We start from the raw sequence: 12,352 nt of genomic DNA on the forward strand, positions 1-12,352 counted from the left end.
GGCAGGCAACATTCTTCTGGAGTGGGCAGGTTTGGTCAAGCCGTTTCTGGCACCTGCCATAAGATCTGGCAATGGGCACTAATTTAGAGGACTTTTCGAAAGGGGGTCAGACCAAAACTTCATGGATCATTCAATGGCTACTAGTCATGATGGCATCGCCCAGGTTCAGAGGGCTATTGCCTTTGGTTGCTGCTTCTGGGCTCCTCACATGCATCCATTTGGTCACTGGAAGAAGCAGGATGCTGGGCTAAATGGACCTTTATGTTTCTTTGACATGTCTAATCCGTCTTCTTGCGTTCTTAAGTTCTCCCACACAAACTCAGCTGGAAAGAATAGAAGTGGTTTGGTTGCTTTTAGATGTTTCAGTTATTTCAACATTTGTGTGTTTGTTGCCCTGGGCTCCTTTGGGAGAAAAGGCAAAATAAGTTTAAATAATAATAACAGTAATAGTAACAGTAGTAGTCATAGTGATCATTGTTGTTGTTGTTGTTGTTGTTATTTATTTATTTTATTATTATTATTATTATTATTATTATTATTATTATTATTAAGCTACCCTTCACCTTATGGTTCTGGAGCAGATTACAACATTACAACATAATATTGAGAAGCAACTCAAAATTACAGAAATAAGGTTATCAATAATAACAACAATTTTTAAATTTAATTTCTTTAGCGCCCTTCATCTGAGGATCGCAGGGCAGTCTACAATATAAAAATGCCCCAAAAAAGGAAGAATGTCATAGCAAATGAAAACAACAAACCCCCACAGAGACAAATTATTTATTAAATTAATAAGACAACCAAATGCAGGTTGTAACCAAACAGTAATATGCGAGCAAAAAAGAATTATACATCACAATGAAAATTTGATCTACACAATAAATAAAACAGAGCAACCACAACTGCAGCGGCAAGCTCTCCCCGCCCCCCATCCATTTCAGTGAATGCTGAGCTTTGTGTCCTTTGCCCTCAAATGTGCCTTTTGGGTTTGCAATCTGAATTACAGCAGGATATAATCTGTTTCTTTGACATGTTGCCTCCTTCCAAAGCTCTCTCATTTCTGTCTGGGTGCTGCTCCCCATCACCACCATTATTCAAACAGCAGCAGGAGTGATACACACTCATTTCCAACAACACATCTGGGGGGGGAACCACAGGGACGGGAAGGCAGCGCCGTGCAATGTTTTGCCCCTTCATGACCAGTGCAGGATGGGCACATCACCCACGCAGCGTTAAGCAAAGTTCTTCTGAGTGCATAACTATATGTCTGCTCCCTTCGCTTCCATCATGGTCCATGATAGAGTTCATGGTATGTACATGTGCATGCATTTGTTCCCTATATTTGTACTCTGCCTTATCAGTTAAGATCCCGCTGAGGCAGCTTCAGGCACGGTACCAGTTTTCTTTGGCATTTCAAAACGCTAGCAGGTGTGCCATGCCTCTTGAGGCATGCTGGGCCTCTGGGTGCAGCTCTGCGTGTGCAGCACTGGCCGCTGTTTGTTTGGGATCACCGATCCTCCCTGGAGACATTTGTGTACTTCCATGCATATGCAGCATATATGCAGCATATTCATAGGTCTATTGCTCCCATAGTCAATGGCATGTTTCTTTAACAGCTTGTTCACCTGGTTTTCTACCCATTGTTTTCTGCAAGGGCTCGTGCCCTGATAATCCAGCGAGGTGTTAATGGGAGTGCACCCTAGTCGGATCCCATTCATCTCAATACACTACTTACCCAGAGGCACATTCCCAGTCAATTGCACCGATGCTTTTTGCAATCTGCGGTATGTTTCTACCATAGTGGGAGAATGCACATTTCTGCATGCAGGAAGGTCTCAGGTTCTACCAATGGCATATCCAGGACACAGGAAAGGTAGACCTCCTCTAGAGATTGCAGAGAGCTGTTACTAGTCACAGCAGACAATACTGCACTAGAGCCATAAGGAGTCTGAAGAGGTTTATGGCAGCTTCCCATTGATGTTGTTTGTCAATGCAAAGTTTTGTTTACACAGTTTTCGAAATGCTATCTGCCAGATTCAGTGAGTTGTGCAAAAGGCAGCTGTAAAAGCACCCTGATCGTAATCTTGCAGCCTCCCACCTTTTTTTCACCCTCCTCACCTTGTCTCCACTACCTTGCCCTGCTTGTTGGGTTTTGCTTGTTGAGTCTTGTCCTGGATCGATCTGATGGGGGCAGTGGCAGAGGGTTTTGGTATGCAGGTATTGGGGAAGGGCTGTTAAGTCACCCAGGGACTAGAATATTCTGCAGACCAACAAAGGGACAACTTGGTTCATACCTTTGCCACTATCAGCTCCTGAGTCCATCGACAGGTGCTTCTGCTCCTTTCCACTGAAGCAGCCTTTTTCAGACCAGTGCCCTCCAGATGTTTGGAACTCTATTTTGCATCAGCTCTGGCTTATGGGAGATGTAGTCCAAAACATCCAGAGGGAAATATTTTTGGAGAAGACTTCTCTTCTCTTCCAGGTTAGAGCCTGGAATTTGAGTTGGGTCACCAACAGCAAGGCACCAGAGCAAACTGCCACAAAAACCATCACACCTACCTAATACTGTGTACCTTTTTGTGGATTTGAATTGATCAATTTAAGTTAATCGATCTCCTTTATTGGCATAGAAAAAGTGCATCGTATATATGGATCAGAACACAACACAGTTAATGAAACATAGTAGCCGGTAAAAGGTAAAGGTAAAGGGACCCCTGACCATTAGGTCCAGTCGTGACCGACTCTGGGGTTGTGGCGCTCATGTCACTTTATTGGCCGAGGGAGCCGGCGTACAGCTTCCGGGTTATGTGGCCAGCATGACTAAGCCGCTTCTGGCGAACCAGAGCAGCACACGGAAACGCTGTTTACCTTCCTGCCGGAGTGGTACCTATTTATCTACTTGCACTTTGACGTCCTTTCGAACTGCTAGGTTGGCAGGAGCAGGGACTGAGCAATGGGAGCTCACCTTGTTGCAGGGATTCGAACCGCCAACCTTCTGATCGGCAAGTCCTAGGCTCTATGGTTTAACCCACAGCGCCACCCGTGTCCCATAGTAGCAGGTACTTTAGGATAAAACTGTCCCGACATCGTGATGTATGAAAATGGCTCTTAGGACCTCTGGTGATGTAGTTTCATAGCCAATGGCATCTCCAGGAGACTGGTTTCTCTTCAGATCGTATTGATCATATATTGGAAGCCAAACTTGGCTGAAAACCAGGATATGCATAAATGAAAATACATTAATGAAAACATTGTGGTCTAGTACACATGAGACTTGGAACTTTGTTCTGTGTGGGGCAGGTGCAGCCCAGATTTTTACCTAATCTGCTTCCCTCTGTCTTGTTATTATTATTATTTTTATTCTGGGGTTTTCAAAACATTGCTCATGTTATCTAAGGCTGTTGGGAAGTAGATCCCAATAACAACTGGACAGGACTGGGCTGCAAGGATGATTTGGACTAACATTTTATACTGCTCTGATGATGTGAGGGAGGTTTGCATATACTTCTGTCAGTGCACTATTCAGATTTTTATCCATTTCTTAATTTTAATGTTGTTTGAGTGCATTGAATGGTTAATTGCCATAAATGTCACTAAGTGCCATTTCTGGGATGCAAAAGCACACTATGAATATCAGTAAATTAGATCATGTTTTCCCACTGAGGCTGGAGCAGTGAGTAGGGTGCTGGGTTCTGTCCTTTGGCGATCCAGATTCACACCCCTCCTTCTCCTTAAAACCCATTTGGGCAAGTCCTTTGACAGCCGCTATCACCTCAGTGGAACTTACATAGCAGGTTTGTTGCATCAGTCCTTGAGATAAGAGTCATGGAGCATTTTGTTCCCCAGAGTGTTCTGCCAAAGGGATAAATAGTAATTAGTTTGGCATCTCCCAGTTAGGATGACCCATTTCATATGTGAGAATGAGATTTCTTCAAAGATGATAAAAGGCAGAGGCGGATTTAGGGCAGTGCAAGCTCTACGGGGGCACTGGACACGGAGCCAAGGTGGACACCTTCTCAAAGCCCGATAAGTGCTTGCCCCAGTTTCCAGAAGAGGGCATGAGGACTCATGCCTCCTTCTCAAAGTTGGGCAAGTGCATACCAGGTTTTGGGAAGGAGAAGGGAGGGCTCTAGGACTCTGCCAGAGCCTTATGGCTCATTCCCAAAGCCTGGTGCCTAACACAGGGTGGCATATTAACAAGGTCAACCCTTGTAAAGGGCCTCTGAAGATCTTGCACTGGAGACTGGTGCATTGGAGCAATGGGGTACTGTTCCCACCAACCTCAGCACCCCTTTTGTGGGAGATGTACAGAAAACTGTAACAAGGCATATTCTTGCTAGTTAGCATGTGAAGGAGTTAAAACCATAGAGTCGTATTGCTGATAGACAGACTCAGACCATATAAATGTGATTGGTAGAGAAGGCTCTGTGTGATGTCATTTCCCCTCCTCTCCTGGGAGGAAGAAGCAAATAAATATTTCCTTTTCCTCCTCTTCTCCTCTCTCGTCAGCCAACCAGGCCTCTTCTTACTCCAGCATCAGGAACATGCCTGAAGCTGTTTTTGCTGTAAACACAAGTATTTGACCTGTATTTACTCTTAATGCTGCTGCTGCTGCTAAGATGAATGCTTGGCTGTGAGCAAAGTATATGTTTTAAACTTACTTTTCAGTATTCAGTATTCAAAAGGGGGAGATCAGCCCAATGGCAAAGTCTTGTGCTTTCATTTAAATTGCCTAAAATGGGACATGCTCTGCTCAGCCTTGTGCTTTTAAGTTCAAGTGTTAAGTTGATCCTTTTTGTATGTTAACCCACACATGTGGGCCTGTAGAGGGATAAAATATAGTTAATATCGTCCCTCAACTACCTAATAAAACCCACCACCACCTGCCTGCCTTCTTACTTGCAACGAGTCCAAGGGGAGGCCCTGCCTGTCAGCTTCCTCTTCCTCTATCTCACTGTTGCCCTTTTACAACTCAGCAGGGAGGAAGATGAGGCTGAAATGAGAATTTGAGTTGGCTCTGTTGTTAGCTCTGGCACCACCTACTGTTGGCCTCCCTGCCTTCCACCCTACCTGTTCTGATGGGCACCAGACACCACTGCACCTCAATGGCAGGAGGCAAAATGAGATGGGTCACCCTGCCACGGCTACGCCACCAGCCACGCTGGATCCACCAAGCTCTCACCAGAAATATCTCTGACATCTCACTGGAAATGGACACCCATGTCAGTGCTACTGCTTCTTCAGTGGAGGTGACAGGATGGGCAGAACACCCATGTGGTTGTCAGCTTGGGGGCTTGTGCTGCCCAAAGTGGCTGCTTCACCCTGCCTCATGGGGGGGGGGCAGGCAGCCCTGCGCAGCCCTCAAAACTTTTTCCTGAAAGTGGGTTTTTAATGATAATAATAATAATAAAAGCAATCAAACAAACAAGCAAATAGATAAATAAATGAGGTGCTTTAGATACCCAGGTCCTGAGCTGTGACAAGCTTTAATAGATAAATGCAGCCTTTAGCTGAGGACCTGCGCACTTGTTCTTTTGCTAAAGTAGCAGTCTTGACTAATCTTACGCTCTCTCTCAATCTCTCTCTCCCTCCCTTTTCATTTCATTTACAGGAAATGAACGAAATGGACTGGATTTCAGCAGACAGGTAAATGTCCTTCGTGCAGATGCATAGTGCCACATAGGCTTTGTTGATATTTTGTTTTTTCATGTGACCCAAATCTCAAAGGAGCATGGAAGGGAGGTGAGATGTTAACTGTGTGCTTTACATCTGAATTAGTACCTGTTGTCTATGTTCACAATACTGGCTTAAAATGCATTGCAGGTGTTGGACTCGATGGCCGTTGGGGGGTCACTTGCAACTCTGTTATTCTGTTTTTCTATTAAATGGATCAAGGTATAGTGCGAATGTGGCCTTAGGCTTGATGGCATCCAAAGACCCTTCCAGCTCTTCAATCCCACAATTCCAAGCTTTCCACCCACAGAGAGCGAACGCTGGCCAAGCTTCGCTTCGCCATGTCTGGAGGGTAAACTAAGTTGATCCCAATCTCAGATTTTTTCCACCTGAGCATCTTTCAAGACGTGAGCAAGTTCATCAGACAGGAGTCTGGCTGGGATTCATCATCAATGAAGCTTTTGTTAACTTTCCTTCGAGTTGCCATCTCGGCATGTATCAATGCGTTGACTCATGCACAACTCGGAGATAAGCGGCTGTTTATTAGGAAACACACCTGCAAATGGCCATGACGCGTTTGACAGATGTTGTTAACAGGAAAGCATCTGCAGAGATACTCTTGATAAAGCCCAGGGCTAAAGTAAACCAGCAGAAGACCCATATGATTTATCTGTTGATGGGATGTGCCATTTCAGACTGCAGGTGGGGGTTGAATATTTCAGTAGTCCCTCCCAATTTTCCTTATAGATACAAAACCAGTATGCCAGTGAGGTCTTTCTAGGAGAATGCTCCAGGGTCAAGGGTTAAGTCAAAGCCCTGTTACTATTTCTGCAGCAGGGTCCCTCTTTTCAGCACCTTAGAGCTGTCCAATCAGCATGAAGGGGGAGCTTTGCGGCCACTAGGAAGATCTGTTTTCACTCTTTGTACTGATTGGAGCCAATCAAGGTGAAAGGAGGTGAGTCAGCCACAGAGGATCGACTCCTAGGGTCACTCTGGAGAAGGTGCATGGGAGAAAGACTGGGGAGGAGTTGTTCTGTATGCTCCAAAGCGAAGTATTTAAGAACACTGAATAGACATCAGTTTCAAGAAAATGGCATGCAAGTTCTGTTATGTACAATGGCACTTCACAGAAAACATAACTTAAGTCACTACCTGCTAAAGCTATCCCAGAGTACTCAACTCACTGCTGGTACTGGCAACACTTGTGAAATGTATGAAGGCATGAGGAAAGCCTTTGGATGAACAGTCAGGAAAACTGCACTGCTAGAAACATTGTCTAGAAAGATTAACACAGACAACAGCAAGCAGTTGAAGCAATGAACAGAGCACTATCAAGAACTGTACTAGAGGGAAAACATGGTCACTGACACAGAAGCTAGCAGCAGCGTCCAGACTCTGCAGGTCTGGGAAAGCTGGATGTCCCTCCTTCCCTTGATGGGAACACCATCAACTCCTAGGCACGTGGTAAAGACCAATATGAAGGTCTACCAGGCTTGCGTGTTGAGAGGGAGCAACTTATACCTGCCCAAAGCAATGCCTCAATGTCTTCCATATGTGCAGGAAGATTTGGGGCATCACATGGCAGGACACACTCTCAAACAAAGATAAGCTCTCTCAAGTCCACATTCCCAGCATGCTCACACTTCTGCCTCAGCAACATCTATGCTGGCTTGGTCATGTCCACATGGCACACATGTCCAAGATGGCAGGATCCCCAAGGACATGCTCTACAGGGAGCTGGCTTCAGGCACCAGGGCCATTGGCAGACCAGCTCTACATTACAATGTCTGGCAGCATTAACCTCAATATGTGGGAATCCCTTGCAGATGACTGTACTGCCTGGAGACAGGCAGTCAGGCCGTACATCCACAGCAGTGACTAAAGGAGGAATGATCACTGGGAGGAGCACAAAGAGATGAAACACCATGGTGCAACTGAATCAGCACAACTGGCCACTTTCATCTGCCCCAGCTGCAACCAAACATGTCTCTCCTGTGTTGGTCTGTACAGCCACAGTAGGCACTGTAATTATCCAATAGTTTGACTTTACCCCTGAAGGCACACTCTTCCATTGTTTGCCGAGACAGACAGATGCCAACCGCAATGTAGAAATTGGAAAAACAAAGATTGGGGATAATGTGAAATTGAAATGGACAGATTTCATAGAATCATAGAATTGTAACATTGAAAAGGACCACAAGGGTCATTTAGTTCAATCCTTCCTTACCTGAGTGATTCCACATCAGGGACATTGTTTAGGGTTGACATACGTTCAGAATTTCCTGGACATACCTGGAATACTGCTGTGGGAATCAGTGTCCAGGAGTAAATCAGCAAAATATCCAGGAAAATCCATCTGTATGGCAACCCATGATGGCAGTGTCGTTGTTGCCAATTTTCATTAAAACTAGCTCAAAAAGTCTTCTTTCTTATCTTTTCTTTCAATTTTGCCAAAAAAAAGCTCAACAACTTTGTACAAAACTTTTTGAAATATGACATTGTTAGAAATTTTAGAAATTCTAGCATTGTTAGAAATTTTAAATGGCAGCTCATAACTATTTACTGCTGCTGCCGACAGCCCCCTCAAATCTGGCAGGGGGTATCCTGCGGGGTGGGGGCACTGAGATGCCTGATCCAGGAGGGTCAGTGGGGGAGAAAGTGAAAGATCTTTTTTTGTTCTTCCTCTCCCCCCCCCCATGCTATAACCAGGGATCATCCAATGAAGCAGATTGTCAGTGGATGGATTCAGGACACATTGGGGGGGGGGACTAGTTCATCCAAGATGTATTATTTATTTGCAGGATCTGTCGTCATAAACTGTGGCTATTGCCATTGCCTTAGAGAACCATTGAAGCAGATTAGAGAAATTAGCATGCACACAAAAGGTTTGGCCTGCCAATGGCTACCATTGGCAGTGATGGCTATATGGAGTCCTTTTGCTGAGAGGCAGCGTACCCATGAAGACCTCTTGTTTCGGGGAAACAACAGAGGATGGCCACAGGGCTTTGTGTCTGGTTTCCTGGAGGTCTTTGACTGGCTACTGTGGGGAAAGGATGCTGGATTTTATGAGCCTTATTTATTTATTTATTCCATTTCCACCCCACCTTTTCCTCTGAGGAGCTCATGGTAGCATATATGGTTCTCCTCTTCTTGGTTTAATCCCTACAACCACCCTGTAAGGTAGGTTAGGCTGAGAGGTGTTGCAATGTCGTTTGTGAGCCTGTTTTCCACCATGGCATGTTCTGGGAAGGAAGTGTAAAGGGTGGTGGAATGGCTCAGAGAGGAGGAAGTCTAGCAAGCAGTTGCCTGACACCTTGCTCTTCCGCATTGCCAGTCCTGGGAGTGATTTGCAGATAGAAAGAGAGGCAGATCTGTCATTTGTCACAAAGGTTGAAAGGAAGCACCAATCTTCTGGGAGGTTCTTCCCAGCAGTCCTAAGCAGATGGTGAAGAATTTGCATGGTGTAGAACCAAAATAAAGGTGTGGCCATGGGGGGAGGAGAGAGAGAGAGAGAGAGAGAGAGAGAGAGAGAGAGAGAGAGAGAGGCAGGCCACTGCAGGTATCTGCTGCAACAGATGTAAACAAGTAGCAGTGCATTCTCTCCAGATGAAGGTGGTATAGATGTAAATGGGGAGATGAGTTTCTTGAGTGTGGGAGCAGCCCATCAGGGCAGGGAACCAGGTGCTCAGCAAACAGGTCTCGCTGTGTGAATGCTTTATTTTTATTTTTATTATTTTAATATAGTCTGAAACTCCCTGGGGGTTTGTTCCATTTGCCTTAGGCTGTTTTCATTTTGTGGAGCTGGGGCTAAGAACCAGGCTGCTTATGCCAGAGAGTCATCCTGCATTGTCCCAAATACATTCTCTGATGCTGCTTGCCAGCTGCTTCCCTGCAGGGTTTGGCTGGGGCCATGGGTGGCCTCAGCTGGGACCAAATCGAGAGCAGGACATCTCCAGGCATCCGGGCTGGACTGTGGGTTTGAGGTGAACCAAGAGCTAGCAGTCAGGGCAAAAGTGTGTGTCAGAGCTGGAAAAAAGGCAGGACTGAGCAGCAAGCCAGAAATCAGGACCGAGGGATACAAGAGCATCCCAGAGCTCAGGAAACCTTATTACAATCTTTACTGTCTGTTAGAATCCAGTTGTCAGTCAGGTTATTCCAAGCCCCAAGGGTACTACACTGTCTAGGCAGGTGCTGTAACCTTCAGTTTGGTGGCTCATCACACATAAAACAGTTACACAGAGAACTAAAGTGTTTCAGTCCAAACCTGACTCCCCAGCCAGAGTTCTTCCCTGTAGTCAGTTGCTGGCACAGCTGCAGTTTGAGATGGAGAGTAGAGTTTTAAAGAGGAGAAACTAAACAAGATGGCTCTGCCTCTACAGTCAGAGGCAGTAATGCTTCTGAATAACTTCAGAAGGGGAGAGTGCTCCTGCATTTGGGTCCTCCTTGCATCTCATTGGCCACTGTGAGAACAGTGATGTCTGCAGGGTTGGAAGAGCTTGCGCTGTCCACACCGGGCAATGTTGAGCAGAAAAAATTATAGCGCAGTGCCTCCTTTGAGCAAGATGATGTGCTTGCTGCAGTTCTGCAAGAGAAAATGTCCACAGTCTGGTCATTGGCACTGAGTTACATTTCCTGGAAATCTCTGCTTCTTTCTCTCTCCTTTTTAAGACCAAGTTTCTAGCCCTCAGGACAGAAAATGTATGAGTGAAAGGGCAAGAGCAAAGAATGCTTGCCGAAAGCTCGGGAAAAACAAAGAGATGGCTGGATAAGATTATAAGTGGCTGGAAGCTTCAGTGCCCCAGTAGCTCCTAGCCCTTCCCCAAGGCTAACAAAACCAGCTTATGTTATGCAAAATAGATAAAAATGCAGAACAAATGCATGCAAATTTGTGTCCTTTAATGGAGATTAGGCATATCATGGACATCTTTCAGCAGCTGTTAGTCATGATGAGGTCTGGATGGAAGTGACATGCTCAGAGGTAGTGTACTTAGGAATAACAACAGCTGCTTCTGTGCTTCCAAAGGCATCTGATGGGTCACCTTGGAAAGCAGGAAGCTGGACTGGACTGACTCTCCTTTAGATCCAGCAGGGCTTTTATAAAGTTGCATTCTCAAACGATGCAAATCGGTTACACTTCCATTACTTACACCGGTTGCAGAATCCTCTCCTCCTCCCGTCCTGTCGCAATCCCTTGGCGCAGAATTTGAATAGATAGCAGGGCACTAAGTTAGGTGATCATGGTGCCCTGACTTTTTTCTCTGGCTGATCCAAAAGTGGAGGCCTTCCAAAAAACAGGCTTTGTATGGCAGAGCTGATACCATTCCTGTCTCCTGACATGCATTTCCCAGCCTCCACCGCAAGGCTCTCACTCCTTTGAACCCCTTTGAAGGTGTTAAGTACTAAGCTTGTGTGCATTTAATTAATCTTCTCCAATACGAGCCAGCTGTGAGCTAACCGATTTTTAATTTGGTGAGCTCTCGGCTTGTTGCCCTCAAGGGTTTTTTTGAGGCTTGTTTGCTTTTTGTCATCTTCTGTTGTGTTCCGTTGGCTGCTGCATCAGATCTCCCTCTTGTTTCTTTCTGCCTGGTCCCAGTTTCACTCTGCCCTTCCAGAGCCTCATCTCATAAGAACATCAGATGATCCCTGATCCATCAGGCCAATGGCCTACCTATTCCAGAATCCTCTTTCCCACAGTAGCCAATCTGATCGCTTCCAGGAGCTCAGAGAAAGGGTAGGAAGGCAACAGACTTCCCTTACTGTTTGCTCATAAGAGCACAGCTGCAGCAGGCCAGAAGCCCATCTGCCCCACTGTCCTGTTCTGACAACTGGATGATCCAATGGGAAGCCCTTGAAAAGGACATGCATCCCACCTGTATCACACAATAGGGTTGCCAGCTCAAGAACATCCAAGACCCTGAAATTTCAGAGCCCACACATGAGACCTAGTGATGGCACCTGGTGATGGCACAAGGGGCAGGCCCCAGTGGTGTCCTTAAACATGACACATCCAGCATGTCAAAGAATCATAGAGTTGGGAGGTACCCCAAGGCTCATGCAATGCAGGAATCACAGCTAAGGAACCCCTGACAAGTGGCCCTCCAAACTCTGCTTGAAAACCTCCAATGAAGGAGACTCCACCTTCCAGGGTAGTCCATTCCACTGTCTGGTAGCTCTTACTGTCAGAAAGTTATTCCAGGTGTTTAGTCAGAATCTACTTTCTTGTCATTTGAATCCATTGGTTCAGGTTCTATCCTCTCGAGCAATAGAAAACAAACTTGCTCCACCTTCCATGTGACAACCCTTGAGATATTTGAAGATGGCCATCGTATCACCTTTCAGTCTTCTCTTCTCCAGGGTAAACAGACCCAACTCCCCCAACCATTCCTCATAAAGCTTGGTTTCTAGACCCTCAATAATCTTGGTTGCCCCCTTCTGCGCACATTCTAGCTTGTCAATATCCTTCTTAAACTGTGGTGCCCAGTTTATTCAAATAAAAAACACACGTCAAAGTCTAAAAAATGAGCAAATGCATAATGGGTTGCAAATTAAGTTAGAAACCTTAGCTAAGGTCCAGGGGAAGTGAGGGGATCATAACTTCTCACCTGCTTAGGGAAGCTGGGTACGGTAGATGCTCTTGCCCATCTGCAGATTCAAGGAGAGAGGTATCAAAGGCTAC

At 45.7% G+C, this 12,352-nt stretch overlaps 1 protein-coding gene across 2 annotated transcripts in view; it reads left to right on the plus strand.

Annotated features, from left to right (window-relative positions):
- POU2F3 (POU class 2 homeobox 3) overlaps window positions 1-12,352 on the plus strand; it is a 95,640-nt gene that overhangs the window by 37,675 nt on the left and 45,613 nt on the right. For both annotated transcript variants that reach the window (XM_083481130.1, XM_083481132.1), the window contains one exon: window positions 5,615-5,649. In XM_083481130.1, the coding sequence (XP_083337256.1) occupies window positions 5,615-5,649 (35 nt within the window). The remainder of the gene's footprint in view (window positions 1-5,614; window positions 5,650-12,352) is intronic.

The sequence above is a fragment of the Podarcis liolepis genome (genome assembly GCF_965112155.1).
Source record: "Podarcis liolepis genome assembly, chromosome: 16".
Classification (NCBI taxonomy): domain Eukaryota; kingdom Metazoa; phylum Chordata; class Lepidosauria; order Squamata; family Lacertidae; genus Podarcis; species Podarcis liolepis.